At 38.4% G+C, this 21,294-nt stretch overlaps 2 protein-coding genes across 3 annotated transcripts; one reads left to right on the top strand and one right to left on the bottom strand.

Moving 5' to 3' along the window:
- Positions 1-1,493: 1,493 nt before the first annotated feature.
- troap (trophinin associated protein) lies at positions 1,494-9,767 on the bottom strand. Its single transcript, XM_062426896.1, has 14 exons — positions 9,635-9,767; positions 9,164-9,261; positions 8,538-8,769; positions 8,005-8,446; positions 7,547-7,608; positions 7,377-7,431; positions 6,589-6,734; positions 6,434-6,488; positions 6,248-6,330; positions 6,069-6,146; positions 4,749-4,856; positions 4,355-4,652; positions 4,039-4,241; positions 1,494-2,378 (listed from the first exon to the last, which is right to left on the bottom strand). The coding sequence occupies exons 2-14, from the start codon at positions 9,223-9,225 to the stop codon at positions 2,298-2,300; spliced, it is 1,905 nt and encodes a 634-aa protein (XP_062282880.1). The 5' UTR covers positions 9,226-9,261; positions 9,635-9,767; the 3' UTR covers positions 1,494-2,297.
- An 820-nt stretch (positions 9,768-10,587) lies between these two features.
- Positions 10,588-19,770, top strand: LOC133988083 (differentially expressed in FDCP 6 homolog). 2 transcript variants are annotated; one of them, XM_062427623.1, is made up of 12 exons: positions 10,588-10,736; positions 13,121-13,261; positions 13,369-13,554; positions 14,504-14,731; positions 14,920-15,066; positions 16,293-16,355; positions 16,493-16,601; positions 16,697-16,995; positions 17,084-17,250; positions 17,691-17,889; positions 18,276-18,366; positions 18,918-19,770. In XM_062427623.1, the coding sequence occupies exons 1-12, from the start codon at positions 10,641-10,643 to the stop codon at positions 19,112-19,114; spliced, it is 1,923 nt and encodes a 640-aa protein (XP_062283607.1). In that variant the 5' UTR covers positions 10,588-10,640; the 3' UTR covers positions 19,115-19,770. The 2 variants fall into 2 exon arrangements, with proteins under 2 accessions (XP_062283607.1, XP_062283608.1); XM_062427624.1 differs by lacking the exon at positions 16,293-16,355.
- Positions 19,771-21,294: the final 1,524 nt, after the last annotated feature.

Raw genomic sequence — 21,294 nt, 5'->3', positions numbered from 1 at the left:
ATTTTAAAGGAAAATTATCAAATTTTTTGTGGATTTTGTCACCTCTACACATGAAATGAACAGCTGCAACTCAAACACTCCTAAAATGAAGGAACCTGCTCAAGAAATGCGTCAATGAACAGATTATTCAATCAGTAAAATGTTTATCAATGACAAATTTGAAAATGTAGTAATCATATGTCACATAAAAACAGTCACAGCTTGATATGCTTTATTTCATATCGTTGTAATTTTTGGTTTCTTGAAGTTTGTCATGCCACATAAACTATTCAGTCTATAGGAACTTCTCGTTACATTTGACATTTAACAGCCTAAATGTTAACTGTTCTTCAGAGTCGAGCTGATTCAGCTGCAGGGTGTGTTTCTCATGTAAGATTACTGACTTCTGACTGACCAGGATATACAATATGGTATATCTTATATCATGTCCTGAAGATGTTCGTTTCCATGTCGTAATCTGGAGGACTCCATGTGAGTGGACAAGGCATCACTTAACACTTCAGCAAAAAGAAAAGCAAGGTCTGATAAGACACATTGGCAATTGGACTGCCAATGTGTCTTATCAGACCTTGCTTTTCTTCATTGTTCATAGTGATAAAAGTTAACGTTAGTATCACACTAACAAGTTTTGAGGGTTTTTTATATTAAATAATGCTCAAAACCAAAGCAGCGGAGGCTGAGAGATCCTCACTGGGGCTGTAACTAATAGTTTCTTTCATTAACAATTAATTTTGTCAGTTTTTTTCTTCAGATTAATCAATAAGTCTACAGATAATATTGAAAGTAAGAGTGTAGAAACTGAAAAACTGCCTATTACAAGTTCAGACAGCTCAACGTAACATCATCAAACAAAAACAGCAAAATATTCAATTTACTGAGTTAAAACTTACCAGCAAATATTTTGTATTTTTAATGATGATTAACAATTAATTGCTGAATTGTTTCAGGAAACACTGGATCTCCAAATATGTAACAAAGTAGTTCTCAAACTTTTTCACAACAAGGACCTCGAAACTAGCACAAATCAGACCTGGACCCCCAACTGATGAGATTTATGCTTTTAGATGTTTTATTACAGAAAGGATATGAAATTCACAACCAATAGTCATACATTCTGTCATTGTGTGGATTATAGATTAAATTATAGTGGAAATAGTAATTCCCCCTTTTTGCTGGGAACCCCTGAGTTTCCCTGGACCCCACTTTAAAAAACATGCAAGAGATTAATATCATGTCTCAGTATCCTCTGTGCCGGGTAAACGCCCACTTTTTTCAAACTCCTCGTCCTCTATTTGAAAGTCAGTCTCCACACCCAAAACTGAGATAACTCTTTGTAAAGCTCCTCATGAGTCATCATCATACATGTTTTCACAGGCATGACAAGTAAACTGAACATTATGTGCCCATAAACAAGTCATGAACTGAAAGAAGAGTCACACACGATCAGACAGTAACATATATACATTTATTATAAACACTGTACATGAAGAGTGAATCACTTTGAATCCGCAGTTACAAACTTCACAAATAAAGCAGTTAGCAGTTATTTAGTGCTTTTATCAAAGCTCTATAATTTTGCTTCTCATTCACACACTGATGGCAGCGATCTGCAATGTAAGGTCAGACGATCAGGGTTCAAAATTAACTTTTTTGTCCACTAGTCAAAAGGTTAGTGAGTGTTCAAATCTTTACCAACCACTCAATAGATTAACCTTGTTTTTTTGGGTGGTGAGTGAAGCAAATCTATCAATATATTTTACCAGTACTTGACTGGTGGTTGATGCTGATTTTGAGCCCTGGACACTTTGACAGGTGGACCAGAGAAATTGGGAATCAAATCACCAACCCACTTTACATATTCAGCCACAGCCACAGATAACAGTGCTGTACACCACCCTAATCTATACATACACTACAGCTATAACACTGATCAAGTCTTCATTGACCTTTTACAATATTTTCTTCACATGTAGTTTTCTATTCATGTCATAAACTTTATTTCTAATAAGTATTCCTCTACATTATTGACAAACTCGAGTGCTGACAGTATAAAAGCTGGACTATTCAACAAAACAAAACTAAAAGTTTTTATAAAGCATCTATTGAGAGGCAGTCTTAAACATTTATAAGACGAAAAATATTGACAGGTTTATAACAAAAATGATACCAGCAGTGTTCTTTGGTCTTATACTCAGGCTGGCACCAACAGTGTTGGACTAACAGTTTCATGTTTTTTTAAAAAGAAAAAAGAAAAGAAAAGAAAAGAAAATACTGTATCTGTTTGGTAGTGCAAATCATTATCTCTCACGTATCATATCATCTCCTCTAAGTGGAGAAGGAGGGCCAGAGGAGAGATTGAAGTCAATTGGAACAAATCTCTGGAAAAAAGAGGAGAATATATATTTATATTAACTTTGTGTATAAATAAAAAAATAATCTGTATGTACATGTTTTCAATGTTTTAGTGCCATGTGCAGTATAAGATTTCATTATCACCATTTTATAATATCATTAGCTGTTATGATAGCCTGAAGGGCTGTAACACTGTTGTATTGTATCTTATTATCAGACGTACAAACATCAATCTTCTCATTCAACTGTTGGCTGTCATTCAAATCAATTCATCGCAATCTCTGTTCAAAACCTTCACTGCTGTGATAATACAAGTCATTACTGTCACCACATCAATTTGTTTTCTTCCTCTCTGTGGCTGTAAGGTGTAAGGATGGTACACAACTTTCACTCAAATTACCATGGAATTTGTTATGTATATTATCTTTGTATACACCTCTCATCTCTAGTTAGGACTGCAAAAACCATCGTTACTAAGAAATATGCTTTAAAGGAACAGTTAGTAATTTTAGGAAGCATATTTTGTATTTTTGCTTTAATGATCACATGACATTTCGTCCCCCTCTAGTGGAGGACTGGAAGATCGTCACTGTTATTCTTCATGTTCAACACTTTTCTGTTGTGTGGTGAAACTTGCAGCTTCTAAGCCACACAAGACTTCAGATATTTTGTCCTTATTTCTAGTTTTTTTTGTAATATATGTTATGTTGTATTTCACATTGCATACATGTGGATCATTTTGTCAGTTGGTCAGAAAAAAGTAGCAGTATGAACACGTTTTGCTCTGGAAATTTGAAGCTGGAAATTTGCTCAAATTGTCACAAATTATTAGATATCAAATAACTACAATGGTGTATTAAGGTCATATATGTAAAAAAAATAAAAAATAAAAAATAAAACTGACCTGGAGGAGGGGTAATATTTCGAGAAAAAAACTTTCTGAGATTAAACTCGCAAATTTGTGAGTTTTTTCTCGCAAATTTGCGAGAATCCTAAATTGGATATTCCTGCAAATTCCTAACATATTACATCATTCAGTACAATAATAAATTGGGCTAAGAGTGAACTCATGTTTATTGGGAAAATAAAGTTATAACATTTTATCTTTAAATCATTTTAGAATTCCACATCTTTACTCCGACAAGGCTGAGTAACACATTTGATAAACGGTGTGCAAAAGAACTTGACTTCTAGTCAATTTCTGGTCAATTAAGGTTAAAGTACAATCTACCTCTTTATTTTTTTATTGTATGCATCTCACGCTTTTTGTGAGACAAAACATCCCTGATTTTGAGTCCACGTCTGAGAAACGCACACTTTTTGAATTGCTTTCTTTTTTTCAGAGAGTGGAGAATGTGTGACTTTTTTTTCTCTAAGAGGGGTTAGAAGAGAGAAATCTATGTTGTGTTGCCTGATAAAATATGAAGACTCAGGTTAATTCAGTTCAAAGTGATTTTCATTATTATAAAAAGGGCATGTTATATACATTTTACCCCTCTTAGTTTCTAATGTGTGATAAATGCATGATAAATGATTGTGCATTTTCGGACTGTCCACTAATTTATTCACCACATTTGTATGTAAACTGAGTTTTACCTTCTTCTGTTTTGATTTTTTTATACTCGTATTTTCAGTGGGCTGTAATTAACTTTTTGTCTGTATGTTCACTGTCAGCTGTGTACTCACAGTTGACTCTTCGAGGTGCAGGATGGAGGCCATCGGATTTTCACATCGGGGCCGAGGAGGGAGGACCCCGTTGGCAGCCGGGGCCGCCACAGAGGTGTAGGTGGCCACCTCCTCGTCCATTAGCAGCTCCTCCAGGGGAGGAAGGCGCTTGCGCAGTATTGCCACGGCAGGATTTAGAGCACAAGTTTTCTGAACAGTGAGGTCTGTAATAGAAAAACACACTTTTAAAAAAAGATCCAGAAATCCAGGAAAGTGTTCATGAAAGGACCGACAGTATGAGGAGCATGTGTAGCGCTGTAAGAGATGTCAGTGTTACCTCTGTGCAGACTCTTGATCTGACAGCTTGTTTCTGACACAGATGACTTTCCTTCATGTACCCTAAGAACTTTCCCCTGTTCTGATGAGACCGCACCGTGCTGCTCCTGATGGACTGAGCTCTCCTGCTTCTCAAAACGTGGAGCTCTGAGCAGATGTTTGCCTGCTGAGAAAAAAATGACCGACTGTCTTTGAGGCGCTTGGAGGAATGGCTGTTCTCCCGTAATCTGTTTGTTCTCCTCATCCTCCTCACTGTTGGTCCTGCTCTTCTCTGAGTTTTCTTCACACTGAGATTCAATCTAGAGTAGTGAGTGAAGAGGAAACAAAACGTATATTAACAAATTCATTCAATATGGATCTCTGTGTGATGCTAAGTTGTGAATTTCGTTTCATACAGTTGAAGCTTGAACTGGGAGCTGCTCTGCTTGTGTCTTTGGAACTTTCTCGGCCACATTTGTGCTCCACTCCTCCTCTTGATCATCAAATAATCTCTGGACGACCTCCTGAAAACAAACAAGTAAATCATATCAGATGTGATTTCTACTCAGCACAGTATCATTATTTCATCACGTCAGAAATAGATGCAGCTGATGATAGCTTTGGATTAAACTGCATGCATAATGTTACACATACCACATGATCTGGTTTACATTTTATCATAAATTACCTCATATGATCTAAGGCCACTTCCTGAAGGTATCATCACCAACAGCTTTTAAAATCTGAAATCCGCCCATGAACTACGGACCTCAATAGTAAATTCATTTGTTTATTCATCTTCAGCACCCAAAATCTCGGCACGATCCCAGATAACAGGGGGTTGTTATGATGTCAAAAGTCTTGCACAACTATCAGCAATATCTAATATCTTAAACCTGCAGTGAGAAACTTTCACATGTACATGAACATCTGTTACATTCAAGTCAAACAACTTCACACAGTGCTGATTAAGCCAGATAAATCTCTCTGTATATCCCAATATGCAGAGTTTTTAATTCTGGTGTCGCATACGCATGATCTACGAGTACAGCATGTGCACCACAGACTTCCATTGAATGAGCGGCTAACTTCCAGTCAGCCCTCCGCTTACTTGAATGGGGATAAAATAATTTAATCGTGCAGCACCTCTAGACTTTCCAATGTTATTAGACTGAATGGATCAAATTCTAATAGAGAAAAGACTAATTTTGCAGGGGTTGTGTGACGCTCAAATTTGCCCACCATTTTACAACACAAGTAATGGAGTAGACTACGGTGAAGGTTGATGACATAAAGATGTTTCATTTTGTAATAACTCCCCCTGCCAAAAGTGGGAGACAAAAGTCCTGTACTCCAGCTTTAATTATTAATCCCAAAATGTCAAATCCCACATCCAAAATCGTGTAAATCTTAGGAGGGTGTTCGGTTTTTACAGGATCTGATTTATATTTGTTGTTGTAAAAGTTTGGCCAACAAAGAATGACATTACTTAAAGCTACAGCCACCACTTTTTAGCATTTTCTGACCTACAAAATGATATGTATGCTTTTATTTCCTCTCTACACAAATATTGCTCAAACTTTTCTTTTTCAACAAGTAGTTACAGAACATGCAGCAGATATGCCGAGAATGTTTTCTCATAAGACAGTGTTTTTGTTTATTTTGGCCCTTAAGAACAGATTTGTGTAAAAGCTCTCTCTACATCTTATGAAATGGACGTTATTTCCTGCTCTCACCTCTTGGCGTGGCTGTAGGTTGGTGTTGCAGTGCCTCAGCCCGGGAGTGCCGGTGTATGGTGTCGACAGATGCCATTTCTAAAAACAGCAGCATCATGAGACCAAGACATGACTGTGAGAAAACGCACCATGGCAAACAGACATAATATGAACACCCAGCACATACTGTATTTACTGACCATGGAGGACATGGGCTGATGCCTGGTGTCGCGGACCCTCTGTGGCGTCCATTGCTTTGACGGAGTCTCTTTGAGTCTTAATGCTGAGAATAAAAACAGCTGGGTCACATTGGAGTAAAACAACATAGTGATAAGGAGGCATTAAGGTTTCATAACGATGACAAGAAATATGATGTCACATCTTACCCACTGCTCCTCTGGTTGCCTCTGCACAATCTTTTCTGACTGGGACTCTCTGGGCCTGAAAACAGTAAATAAAAATGTGTTTTTGTTTGTGGTGCAAACAAATTAAACAAGAAAGAAGCAGCACAAATATGAGAATAAATTCAGAATGAACATACTGTGTAAATCGAAGTCCCTCTGCCTGATGGACGGACTGAGTTTCGGGGTGTGGCACCCACGGGCAATCCAGGCTTCACCCCTTCGTTCAGGAGAATACTTTTCAGTGCAGAAGGATCTGGGAAGAACTGCACCGAACTTGCTGATCCTGAAACAAATGTGTACAAAATCAATTTTAAAAAGTAAAAATTATTACTTTATGTTCTTTTATTGGTGATAAGACTAGGTAAGATGCCTTAAAACATTTACTTAGAGACATATGAAAGGTGTCTGTATTTAACCCTAATGTGCTGCCCTGTTTAACAGCTCAAAAAACATATTTGTTGATTAACTTGACACTTCATGAACTTTCCTAATTTTGTGAGAATTGCTCATAAAAAAAGACTTTGAAATGACAACATATTTCAGTAGTCTGCTTCTGTAAAACATGAATTACATATGATGGATTCGTACTATATTCTGTATTTGGTGTTAATAATCATTTCTACACAGCACCACCCCGCCCAAATCCCAAAATCTGTCTGGATTGCTGTTTTGGAATTTTATAGTAGTGTGTACATAAGAGGTCTAACAGGGTTAACAGATTTTTGTCGCCTGATTGACCCCAAAACATTAGTAACGTTACTCATTGTACATTTCTTTGTCTGTGCATGACAAAACATTACATATATCCTTACTTGGTGTGATAACAATGCACCGAGTAATTGTGAATGAGTATAAAAACAACTTGTATATCTACTGTGATCACACACTATATATTTAACAACGCACTGTGCATGTTAATACTAACCTGTAGTAGATTCAGCCTTGAGACGACTCTTCTTGACAGAAACTCGTTGGGGCTGCTAAAAGATTACATCAGAAAAAGTAATCTCAACATTTATAGCAAAAATAATGCAGCTAACGACTATGATATTATTATGGACAGTGAAGTTTCAGACCCCCGCCTGTAGCACTTACTCCCTCATTCAGGAGGACACTGAGCAGAGCAGCATGGTCAGTCTGGAACTTCTCGCCTTTGTCTGAAATACATAGGAAATCAGAAACACTGTGATCTACTATTCCCATCAACAAATATGTGAGCATTGTAGTCAACAAAGAAAATCATGAAAATCCTAATAATTCTAGCCTTATAATTCCTGTGTTGTTGTACAGGTGACAATCAGCCATCTCTATGGAGAAATGCAGTTGTTGCAGCAGTTTTAAGAATGAATAATGTCCAGGCAGTGTAGGTAAAAAACCGTAAGAAAACAAAAAGTTAAAAGTCATATTGATAATAAGTGCATGGTCAATATATTGCCAAATATGACAAAAGTATCTACACAGATGCAAATGTAGGATACACATTTATTCTGTAAAGTAAAAGGGATATTATACAAATATTCTCTGTAATGAGAAAAAAAACTCAATTAACTTACCAGTTGGACCTTTTGAATTGTTCTGGCTAACATGGGATGTCTTGGATGGATCTTTGAGACTGAGCAGGTTCAAGTTATCCAAACAGGCCTCTGCACTAATAGCAGTGCTGTTCTCATGTATAGCATTATTAGTCTTACATTTGTTTGAAGGCCCAGACTGGCCTGACAGGTGGGATTTTTCTGTCACTTTTCCATGAGACTTTCCTGCCCTTTTGGTTGCGTCCCCAATACTGTTTAAAAGAGCTGGATGTTTGGAAAGTTTTGCATTTTTGTTTGGGGTTTTTACACAAGCATTGTTTTCAGGTTGGACAGCATGAGCCTTAAGCCTTGATTGTGAAGCCAATAGGGGCTGTGGAGCTTCGGTGGGCATTCTTGAGTTCTTGGGCTGAGAAAAGTTGAAAGGGACAGGCCTGGTGCATGACTTTTTCGTCTTAGCTTTCCCCTGTTGTAAAACGATAAAGTGTTAAGGACACAAGAATCATCAGATTAAATAGACAACATGTAAATCTACAGGATGGGAAGGGGTTACTCACAGCCAAGGGTTTGTCCTCCCACCTGCGGTGGGTCTGAGTAAAGTCAGAGGGAGTCTGAAGACGATGGGACTTTGCTAGCACTGGAAGCCTGCTTACACCCGGCCGCACAGGTGTCTTCCTACCTATTTCTGAGCTTCCTGGATCTCGGTTCTCAATATCTTTTTTGCGTGTAGCAGACACATGTTTGAGAGGCTTTGGGTCCGCCAGCATTTTGTTATGTTCATTCTTTACTCTGTGTAGAGACAACCAGTCAGAGATGCAACTAGAGTAAGGTGTTGTTTAAATGTTTCAAATACATGTGCTGACGTCTGAATTTCTGTACCAATACCAAGATGAGTTTTTATTTTTAATACCTTACTTTTAGAAATATAGACTTTTTTTTGTTTTAACAAAAGAAGCAAATGTTTCCTGAACACAAGCAGCCACATGAGACCTTTTCATCAGTGAAATAGAATACCTTTTAAAAATATAAATCAGGAACTACTCGGTCTAAAAAGAAAGCAATAAATATTACAAATGTAACAGGACACTCAAAGTTCAACATACAAATTTCTGTCCATATGAAAAAAGTACTAAAGGCAAGCAGAAAGTAAAAAGTATGTCTGATTCTTCATAAACTGGCTTACCTTAACAAGTCACCGTGGATTTTGTTGTGACTTTGCTGACGAAGGACTTGTGAGGAGTCCATAATGATGACAATAGGAGGTGAAGGTGTGGAGAACGACTAGAGGAGCAACAAATGGCACAAATTACATGTCAGCAACCACACAATAGCAAACTGAGTATAAGGACAGACACAATACATAAAACATGCAAAAACATCATAGTACTACTTCTTTCAAAGCTTTAGCAACTGCTATGAAGTTACAAACATGATTAATGGCACTATAAAAAAAACTAATAACTACATTTATTAGCCTAATCAATGGAGCACATTTCTGATAGTAGCTAAGCCTGCACACGGCTCAAACCACCGTATTAACTATCAAACATTACAAAGAGAAGTTAGCTTTAGTCTGAGCAGAAAGGCAATTTACACTTAGCACATGCTACGTATCGTTACGCACACAGTGACTTTTATTACAGACTTTACATACTTTAAAAACAGGAAAAGGGCCTGTTACTTCTTTCCCAGCATCCGATAAAGTCTGAATTCTTTCTGATACGATTAATCCCAAATGTTTTTGTTGTTTTCCGGGCGTTCTGTGTAAATTTAAAAACCACTTGTTATGTCCCTTCAAACACTAAAGTGGACAGAAGACTTCCTGCACTCGCTGCAGTTAAAAAAAAAGTGCGCTTCGCCATTGGTCGCAATAGGAAGCCGTATCAACCAATGAGAGCGCACAATTTGGTCATGACAATATCGTCAACCAATGGGAAACGGGTTTTCACAAACAGCTCCATGGTAACGACGCGAAAGTTGTTTTACCACGTGACTGTGTGCAGCCTCCTCCTTCTCCTCCTTCTGCAAGTAGAGACTGAATCAATTAATCGATCAATCGATTAATCAATTAAACGTTATAGAATTTTAAATAGCCCCATTCTAACAAATCAATAATATGAAAAAGACAAGAGATAGATAGATAGATAGATAGATAGATAGATAGATAGATAGATAGATAGATAGATAGATAGATAGATAGATAGATAGATAGATAGATAGATAGATAGATAGATAGATAAATCAATAAAATAATAAAATAATAAAATAAAATAGTTGTTAGTTGCAGCCCTTCTTAATATATTAGTAATAATAATTAATAATACAACACTATAATAATGATAATAATAATATAATAATAGTAACAGTTGTACTAAAATGTACTCGGCACTATTTTTTAAATTTAAGTATTGCTACTTTTTTTTAATTTAAAGGTTTTTTATACGTCAGGATCAGAACAAAGCAGCAGTCAGACCCTCCCTCTCTACTCGATGACTGTGGACGTCCAGCAGGTGTCACTGCCAGCGGCCTGGTAAAGTGTGCTTGACAGCAGCAACAGCACAGTGTGGGTGTCTGCCTGTCACCCAGGGGCCCGGTGTCAACAGCAGAGGGAAGAAGAACAGACGCAGAGGAGGAAACCAGAAAGTTACACTGCTGCAGACATGGACCTGCGCTCTGAGCTGCTGAAGTCCATCTGGTACGGTTTCACAGCCCTGGATCTGGAGAAGAGTGGCAAGGTGTCCAAGTCTCAGCTCAAGGTGAGTGAAGGGTCTTCTACCTGGAAGATAACGCTTTTAAAACTCACTCACTTTCTTCCTCTACTGCCTCATTTCCTACCTCACTTCATACTCCATCACGTGGGTTTGTTCAGAGGAAGATAGAAATATTTGAAATTCTCAGCAAACTGAAATGTCAAAAATTAGTTTGTTGTTCAGTCTGTGTAATGTTTGATTCAGTGTTTGGGGAAATAAGGTGTATTAAAAGCTGATATCATCCTCAATATTTCCTGTGTGAAACATTTTTTTAAACAACAAGCTGTTCAAAAGGGACAAATTTGTTCCCCGTGTTACGAGGACTGAACAAGGGTACAATATGTACCTCTGTCTGGCAAGAGCACAGGAGTAACAGTTTGCTCTCAGTGTGTATATGAATGGGAGCCCTCATCTCCAAGCTGTGCTTAGACAGGGCCTCGGTGTACCAGCTTGTAGTGCAAAGGGTCCTCTGGCACTGGACCTGACCAGAGAGCAGCCTGTTGAATAGACTATGTTCACAACATGGGCCTGTGTGCGTCAAAAGAACATTGTTACAGTGAGAGCGAGGACAAAGTGGAAACATGTTGGGATTGTTGTCTCTTGCAACAGCGCTTCAATGAAGGCCACTGTATTTTTGTTGATCTCATCGTTATGTCACTTGGTCTTGGTGTGGATCAGACTTCATTCCAGCCACCTCCACGTTCCTGCGATAGGCTGCCTTCTACTCCTGGCTCATATTGAGTCAGCCTCATGACTAGGCTTATCCCCCACATGCACACGGCCTTCTTACAAGCACCACATTTCTTGACATGCACAGAAACAAGCTGTTTGCATGCCGCAGCCTAAAAACTGACAGATGTTTCAGTTCGCTGGAGACAGGATGTGGTTATGGCTCAACACTCAGACACTCATTTTCTGATAACATGCATCGGATATCTCAAGACGCTGCACTCTCTTAGTTGAAGAAGTTTCTGATTGTAAAAGCAAGAGCCTGTTTTTAAGGAATAGATCCCTTTTTGACACCAGTAGTACTGCTAGTAGTAGCAATGTGCACTGATTACATAGAACAGTGGTCCTCAAACTTTTTCAAGTCAAGGACCCTTAAACTGACACAAATTGACCATGGACCCCCATCTGATAAGATTTTCACTTTTGGATGTTTTATTACAGAAACTGTATGAAGAAACCCATTACCAAAGTAGTCATACATTCATTGTTACTTGTAGATGAATTAATGTAAACATATATTATTCCACATTTTGCCGGGGACACCCTGGAACCTCTTCAAGGATCCCTGGGGTTCTCTGGACCCTACTTTGAAAGCTATGGACACAGAATATATTACCAGGGCTGGATTTAATGATTTTGGGGCCTGAGGCAAACATTTCAAACTTTTCACCCTTTCTCTAAGTGGAAATGTTGGTATTGGCAGTGGTAGAAAATGAACTCAAATAGTGAAAGAGAAGAATTATCAGCACAATGTACTTAAATGTATTTAACATCTGTTCAAGGTGGAGCTTTTAATCCCAATTATTTTATATAATGCTAGGTAGTTTATTGAAAAATAATGCATCTTATTTTAATTGTTATATTTTTATAACAGTAACATTTATCTGTCAGGTAAATGCAATGGTACAATGTTTTCCTCTAAAGTAGAAGCAGAAGTAATCAGTAAATAAGTAGTATCAAGTTGCATACTTTTAAGTGATTTGGGGGCTCTTCTAAGTTATTTCAAGGTACAACGAGTTCGAATGATAACATAATTTAATATTTTTCATATCTGGACATCACCATAGATCTTTTGCTGTTTGGGGCCCTTTTAGTTGGGGGTCACAGGCAGTTGTCTACCTAACCTTATTGTAAATTCAGCCACTGTATGTTACCAATAGTTTAGTAATATAGTCTTATAAGTCTGTCAGTCACCTGTAGAGTTCTTTGAGCTGCACTTATTTATATGAAAAGTGCTGTACAAATGAAGTTACACTGAGCTTAAATGTTAATTGTTTTTCTTTCATTTTAAGATTTGAAAATGTTTGCCACACAGTTTTTAACAACCGTATTTTACACATCTACCACATTGTCTTCTATGTTTTATCACACTATCATATGTGTGAACAAAATTATTTTTAGAAACATGCAGCACAGCAGAAATTCAAAACATCAGTTCCTCAAACATTATTATGAACTTTTTTTTCCTCAATTTGTTGGCCCACGTTTTCTGATAGAAACAGAGCATTATCCTTGCAAACAAACGGAACCATCCACTAGATGTATGTGATTTAGCTTTAGCAATAACTCAACATCCTCATTATTTCTTTGTCCTAAATATTTACTTTTACAGCGTTCATCCTCTTTAAAAATATCTCTCTCCTTACATTGTGGTTTTTCAGGTATTGTCCCACAACCTGTGCACAGTCTTGAGTATCCCACATGACCCAGTTGCTTTGGAGGAGCACTTCAGGGATGATGATGATGGCCCAGTCTCCAGTCAGGGTTACATGCCTTACCTCAACAAATACATCCTGGATAAGGTGATAAAAAACACAACTATATGCTCATTTTGTTTCATTAAATGTCAAATAAACAAAGAGGCTGTCAGAGTTTCTTCAGTTTCAATTCCTGCATTATGTTGTTGCAGGTTGTGGAGGGCTCTTTCATTAAGGAAAACGTAGACGAGCTCTGTTGGACTCTTACGGCAAAGAAAAACTACCAGACAGACAAAACCAGCAGCACTGTTCTGCCGGAGAAAGATGCTTTTCGGCTTTGGTGCCTTTTTAATTTTCTGTCTGAGGACAAGTACCCTTTGGTTATGGTCCCTGACGAGGTAAGTCTAACTCCAGTATATGTAGACTTAAAGAAATCTCTTCAAAGCCATTAATTATAGTTACAATCTCAAAACAAAGCTAAAGTCTGGTATTTCAAAAATATGCCACTTATTGTAGTTTGAGGCTGTGCTTGTAATTCAAAGCATTATCTACTGTATGATTATACAAGCAAATACTTTTTCACATCTTGAAACCATAGTCAATCATGGCTGCATGTGATAATAGTGACACTTGTTTCTAAATTTAGCCACATGGATGTTTCATGGTATTCCGCGCTCGTTGTGGAGTATAATTCGACTGTAGTCAGCAATGTGTGGCCTAAAAAAGGTGCTGGATCATTTACAACCACTGAACACACCCTCGCTGTACCCTTCTTTGTTGCCATCATGGAACACTGTGCTCTCTTCATGCAGCAATGTGGGCTTGTTTCTCACTTGCTCACTCTCGTTTTGGTTTCCTGTCATGTATTTGACACAGCCACTGGCAAGAGAGAGACCTAAATTTCAAGAGCTGAGTAGTTTCTACCACGCTGAGTGAAGAAAACATCCAGGTTTACTTTGGGTTTGTGCTTCACACATTGACCTCTGACCAAGAAATGTGTGGTGTCGCAAATAGTGTTGCTAAAACATGTTTAATTAAGAGAGAACATAAATAAAAGTCACAATATTTACTAAAGTGGAAAAAAAACTGGAAGCTACAACATGAAGTGTACATATAAAGATAACAACTGATCTTATCTGCTAAATAACCATTCACTGTGAAAAGCTTGACACTGGAGTGAAGAAAACAAAACTTCAGAGTAAAGTTACAAAATACAAGTTAAATTTAGTTGAAAATACTTGTACTTGACTTAAGTAAAATGTATATTGACTGTATCTTAGCTACATATAAATTATTTAAATGAATTATTCTCAAGACCTTTGGTTTCTGCTTTCTGTTCCTCTGCAGGTGGAGTACCTGCTCAAGAAGATGTGCATGGCAATGAGCATTGAGGTTAACTGTGTTGAATTAGAGGATTTCTTCTCCCAAGACTCTGTGCAACAGACCGGCATTACTGTTTGGGTTTTTTTGGCGATGATGAACTCGGGGAAGATAACCAGAGGAATTGATAAGGGCATAATCAGCATGGCTATAGAGGAAGTATACAGGGAGATAGTTGGTGATGTCCTCAAAGAGGTAGGAGGCCGATCTGCCACCAGAAATGTGTGTTTTGGTGCTTGACAGGCTGTGCTTTGTGTTGGTGACAGTATGCGTGTGTGTGTGTGTGTGTGTGTGTGTGTGTGTGTGTGTGTGTGTGTGTGTGTGTGTGTGTGTGTGTGTGTGTGTGTGTGTGTGTGTGTGTGTGTGTGTTGGGGTGCGTGCAGGGTTATCTGTGGAAGAAAGGCCAGCTGAGGAGAAACTGGAAGGAACGATGGTTCACTTTAAGACCGAGCAACTTGTCCTACTTCACTGGGGAGGACCGCAAGGACTGCCAGGGCAACATACCTCTGGATGGGAACTGCTGTGTGGAAGTAAGCAGCCAGAGTGATCATCTTTTAAAGCTAAACACAGCACATAACTGAAAGAACTGTGACTTTGATTTTTTTATTACAATATATTCTTCAGTTTGGCTAGAAAAGAAAAGGAAATATACTGGATGTTCATAATAGTTCAATCATAAATTTTGCAGTTAAATCCTTTGCTTTCTTTTATTCATATGAGTAAAAATCAAAGTTGTTTTGAACCAACAGGTCTCAACCTGGAGGGTTGGGGTTGCATTATAAATCTGAAAGGGTCACAAGATCTTTTTTTTTTGGTTTCCTCATCTTTAGTTTTTCTTCTGATTAACTGGATAATTTTACCTCTTCAGGACATTAAGATATAATAGTTTGAGACCAAAAAAATGTTTTAAAGAGAAGTTTTGGTATATTTAAACTTTAACTCTATTTTCCTCTTTTTGTGTGTGTGTCTGAGTGACTAATGTGGACAACAGTTTTTGGAATTGGCCCAGTATTGAGCGATAGCACTTCACCTGGCAGCCACGAAACAGCCTGTAATGTAATCCTTTGAGGCAATAGCGCACTGTCAAAGTGTACGTCCACGTGCTTGTTTTTGCCATTGATAGGCAAGATTGTTATTCTAAGTGTCTGACAACATTATGGAAAAGACCATACAGAGAAATTAAGCGTTTTTCTTTACCTGACGCTTGGTCTGTTTGTTATTGTGTCAAACCAAAGTCTCATCCTGAACTCTCACAAGAGTTGAGTTGTTGTTAAAAAAAACGTAGTAGAGATGTTAGATGATAATGTAGAGATGCAGAATTAATTGAAGTTGCAGTAAAATAGGGACAAATGCGATCTCTGATGATATGACGTCCCTGCTCATTTTCATACAGTCCCAAAGTAGATACATGCAACATAATATTAAGGTGTCAGTCCAAAAAGGTCAGGAATCATCAAATGTATACCATAACTAAAAATTGAAATTAAATAAGCGCAACATGAAATTTGAACACTTATAAAAGATCACTTTTGGAGCATCAGTAGAGTAAAGAGTAGAGTTATTGTTACCTGAGCTGTTTTGGTGGCTTGTGACATGAGTACAAGTCAATTATTAGCCCATCAATGCCACACAGAGAACTGACAAACAGCAACCTGGTCAAGATCTGTCATGTTTTTCAGCAAGAGCACTACAGATTGAACCATGTGTTACTCCAAAGGAAAACAAGCAATCATTCTAAAATCATGCTTTATTATAGGAAGTAGGCGATGATCAAATATTGTTTGGTCGTTCAAAATGGATGAAAAACGTCTTATTTCCAGTGAGTTAACAGATTTTTTTTCTCCTCACCTCTGTTTATTTTATTTTTTTAAAGAACTGTTTACAAAAAACATAAAAAAGAGGAAAAAATTATACATGATGGGATATTAATTCATTGAAATGTGTCTTGTTGGAAAGGTACTGCCAGACCGAGATGGGAAGAGGTGCATGTTTTGTCTGAAAACTCTCTCGAAGACCTATGAGATGAGTGCCTCAGACACCAAACAGAGACAAGAATGGACTACAGGTCAGAAGGGGGTTAACATTCACTGATATTGATTATTGATTAAAAGCTGAATCTTCATATGAAGACATACAACATCATCACTCCTCTCTCCACAGCCATCCAGACGGCTATCAGGCTACACGTGGAGGGGAAAACGTCTCTCCACAAAGATCTGAAGCTGAAGCGGCGTGAACAACGAGAGCACCGGGAGAAGAGACAACAGTCCAAGGAGGAGGAGTTGCAGAGGCTACGGGCGCTGCAGGAGGAACGGGAACGTAAGCTGGCAGAGCTGGAGCTCCTTAAGGAGGCGCAGAAGCAGGCCCAGGCCCTCTTGGAGCAGGATGAGCAGAAGAGGCGCCAGCAGCACGAGCAGCTCCAGCAGGCCCTGGAGGTCCAGCTTCGTGAGGCTGAGGAGGTGAGGATGAAGTCAAGACAGGAAGAGAAAGTTCATAAGCAGAAAGATGTGAACGTTCATTTGTTTGCTTCTCGCTGTGTGTCTTAAGGCTCGGGTCAGCATGCAGGCAGAGATGGTTCTGAAAGAGGAGGAGGCAGAGAAACAGAGGAAGAGGATCCTGGAGCTGGAAGAGATGCAGAAGCGTCTGGAGGAGGCGCTGCAGCTGGAGATCAAAGCCAGGCTGGATGAGGAGTCCTTCCGTTATGATCAAGCACGGTAAAATGATATATGTTAACACGTGATCAAAGAAACACTTTCACAGTGCGATAAGGAGTCATTTGTTTAGATTGAGAGCCTACACACAGTGTTAGACGGGCTGTAACCGCGAAGGCGCTTCTCTGTGCTGACAGCACATATTTAGCTCAGCTGTTGAAAGGACTTCATGTTGCATTATGTTCCCGAGGAAGTTGAGCTGCCAGTAGAGGAAGTTGTTTAATGCTGCCATCAGTCACATCTATTGTGTCGCTCTTTGTGTGCTCAGCCTCAGCCAGTTAGAACTTCTGATGCATTGATCACACAAATCTACAAACACCTTGCACCTGGCGCTGCACATTTTAACTCACTCTGAAACATGATGCAACCTCCGGATCTTTTCAAAAAGCTTTGGATACATTTCATTAAAAAATGTAATTTTTTATCATCTGTGTTGTGTCCAGGTTACTGGCAGATGAAGAAGAGAAAATGAAGGCCTTGATGGCCCTGCAGGAGGAGCAGGAGGAGTACATCCTGAAGACAGAGAGGGAGAAACAGGAGCTGAAACAGGAAATGGATTCCAAGTCCCGCTCCCTGGATGATGCACAGAGGCAGCTGGAGGAGGTCCGCGCCAACCGGCACAGGGTTGACCAGGATGTCGTGGTAAGAACCAAAAAACAAAAGGCTTCACTGGTGTCACTGTTACAGAAGAAAACAATATCAGTTTCACTGAATCCTAGTCATCAATCTCTATGTCTTGGTTGTTGGGGATCCAGTGTGACGCCTGCATAAAACATGAAGCTGACAGCATCACTATCATTCACCATCCTTAAAAACTATGATTTATTTCATGCAGTTTATATAATTATAGTATATCTATTAGGAAATGGGTCTTTTGTAGTAAGTATAACTGGCAATTTGTGTTTTTTTCTTTGAAGTGACAGAACTTTTATTTAAAAGTATTCCTAAAATGAATTGTACTCATTTACAACGCTATAGTAGTTTATTTCTTCATTGCTTTGAATTTTAATGACTTTTTTATTTGACAGGCCGCCCAGAGGAAACTGCGGCAAGCGAGCACCAACGTCAAACACTGGAATGTCCAGATGAACAGACTGATGCGACCAATCGGACCTGGCGGTATGTTTCCCAATCTGCATGATGAGATTGCACATGACGTGACATCAGCCATTATTAATGTTAATCAGTAACACCTGTACTTTTCCTGAAAGATCTATTGTCTGACAGTAAAACAAAGAAGTCACCTCAATTACAAAGAAGTCAACTCACATGTGAGAGGTGTTGATAAAGATTCATGTTATATGAATCATAGTCCCTGTAGGTTGAATGCCACTTGAATACTGGCACTGTGGTTAGGGTTGACATTTAATGTTACTTTAAGTAAAGACTAGCATGATTCCATGCTCTTGGATCAGAGATCTGATCTTTGAATATTCTGCAGACTGTCTCTTCTCATTTGGCGGACAAAATAGATGGTACTCATAGTTCATACCACACTGTGTAGATATGCTTGCTGAAATATATTTTTCTTTTTTTACCACCATATTCATTCTCTGTTTCAGCATCATGTCCAAAACACTGTGTTTCAGACCCAGTATGATTTAATTTGTCTTCTGTAAACTTTCACTTCATTTTCTGACGTATTCTATTGTTACTGTCCCTGTTTCTAGAGAAACGACCATCATTGGGAAGCTCCTACTCATCTTTCCAGATCCCAACACAAAGAGACCCCGGGCTGCGTCTTAGAAGGAGATCAGGATCAGAGGATCAGGACGAGGAGAGCAAAGAAAATGTTGATAGCAGACCTGGATGTGATTTAGAGAAACGTCACTCCCATGCCTCAAACGGGGACATGGACATCCCCTAAAAAAACATGAATCACTGAGGCTGTGTAATCACTTATGGTGCCGCTGTGAGGTGTTCTGACAGGAAGGGCAGGAGACAACTGTGACAATTGAAATATGTGAACAGTATGAAACAGTGGGACATCTAAGGTTAAACTGAACTTACAGTACTACAACTTTCATTAAATGTTGTATTTACTGACCTCATTTCACAGACAGAAACAGTTTTAAAACAATTTAATGAGAATATGCATTTGCATTATTAACTGCTCAACTAATGCTTTGACTGCTGCCTGTGTGAGGCCTGCTCGGGACTGAAATGATACCTCAGTGCATAGAAAATTAGATGTAAGCATCATCCTGCAAGTACAAAGTTAGTTATAATGTTTAAAAGCTAATTCATACACACAGGAAGGAAGCTTGTGTTTAGCTCTGGTATATACACTGATAATGTTTGAATTTTATATATGTATTTTTTGGTGGTGAGAGGTGTTTTGACTTTTTGATGTAAAAAGTTGGTTCAGTATTAAGAGTTCAATGCAATGTCAGTCAAATAGTGTAACTCCTGATAAACAGGAAAGAGAGGCAGAGCGGTAAGAGAGAGAAACTCTCATTAAACTTCCTGTTTCTACTGCCAGTTAACATTATTGTAAATAAAAAGAGTGAATTGATGCCTTAACCAGAACTTTACCTGCATTTTTGTTATAATATGTGAAACATGCAATTCATTGAGATTGTAATCTTCACTTTTAATAAAATGTCAATTACAAAATGAAGAGCTAAAACAAATACAATAAATTAGTTATAAAACAACCGTGACATTTTGATTATAGGGACCACACAATGAAACAAATTGAAGCCCACACTGCTGATTTCGCAAGCAGCACATCCTCTTTACTTTAAATTTGAGTCTACCTCAATTGCTCAGTGTTAAAATGTGTCATCACTGACTAATCTGACGCCTCTCACTGATGAAACCTTTGGCTCATACGAGTGAACAGAGACATCACCTGACAGCGGAGGCAAACTACATGTTGGTTGGAGTGATTTTTTTAAATGTAATCATCCAGAATTGTTTTGTAAAAAAGTCTTATTGTGCTCTTTGTACTTTTTTAGTATTACTTTCTTGTTTTGGTCTTTTAATATTTTTTAAGAGAAAAGAACATGACTCTCTCTTTACAATAATTCATATAAATCAGATTTCAAAGTTATAATAACAAGCAGATCAATCATTATTAATTGGCAGGAGATAACATGTACACAGGGGATTTTAATCACTAAATATATTTGCTTCCTGCTGCTTTCAGCATGGCTTTAATGATGTCAGTCAGTCGGTCTGTTTTTCGGTCCACCATTTTGGTCCAGACTGTAATCTCAACAACTTTTTAAAAGATTGCATTTTGCACAGATAGTCATTCAAAGTCCCTAGATGATGAATCCAATTGACTTTGGTGATCCTCTGACTTTCCTCTGGTGCCATTATGAGATTAAAATGAATGATTCAGTGAGAAATAGCTTGACAGCTTTTTGATGGACTGCCATGAAATTTGCAGCAGATTTTAAAGTTCCCCAGAGGATAATTTCTAGCAACTGACTTTTCCTCTGGAACCACCAACAATGTTTACAAGTGTTACTCCCTAATGTATTGGCGCAATATATTTTGGTCAGATATTCATGGGTCCTAAACAACATATTTTAACAGAGTTACACATTACTGTAATTTGCCCAGCAGATATGGAAATTTTTTGTGTAGTCTGTGGTTAGTATGTGTCTCTGATGTCTTGGTGCAGTTGACAGGGTTTCCGCCTCCTGCTTTGTGCAGTGGGTGCACAGCCTTCCTTCTCTGGGGTGCCAGGTCTTCCTGTGACGACCTCTCTCCTGGGCGAGGCTGTGCAAACCGAGTCTGTACATGGTGGATTTCCTTAGTTTTGGATCAATCACAGTGGTCAGGTGGTCTGCCTCTGGTTTTTGGTTCTTTCCATTATGTCAAATATTTTTCCTTTTTTGTTTTTGTTTCTTATAATTTGGTTTAGTCTAATGGGGTTTCTGTATAGCATCAATTTATTTTGGGTGATTATAAAATGTAATTAAATGTGCTCTTTTGAATTTAAATCCTAATCCTAATACTGCTCTGCATGCACTATTTTGAGTTTTCTGTTGGAGGAAGAGAATAGATTTACAGAATTGTGGCAGATTCTCCTTC

Source organism: Scomber scombrus, chromosome 10, assembly GCF_963691925.1.
Source record: "Scomber scombrus chromosome 10, fScoSco1.1, whole genome shotgun sequence".
Lineage (NCBI taxonomy): Eukaryota > Metazoa > Chordata > Actinopteri > Scombriformes > Scombridae > Scomber > Scomber scombrus.
The sequence above is the reverse complement of the archived record's forward strand: the minus strand, read 5'-3'. Positions and strand labels throughout refer to the sequence as shown.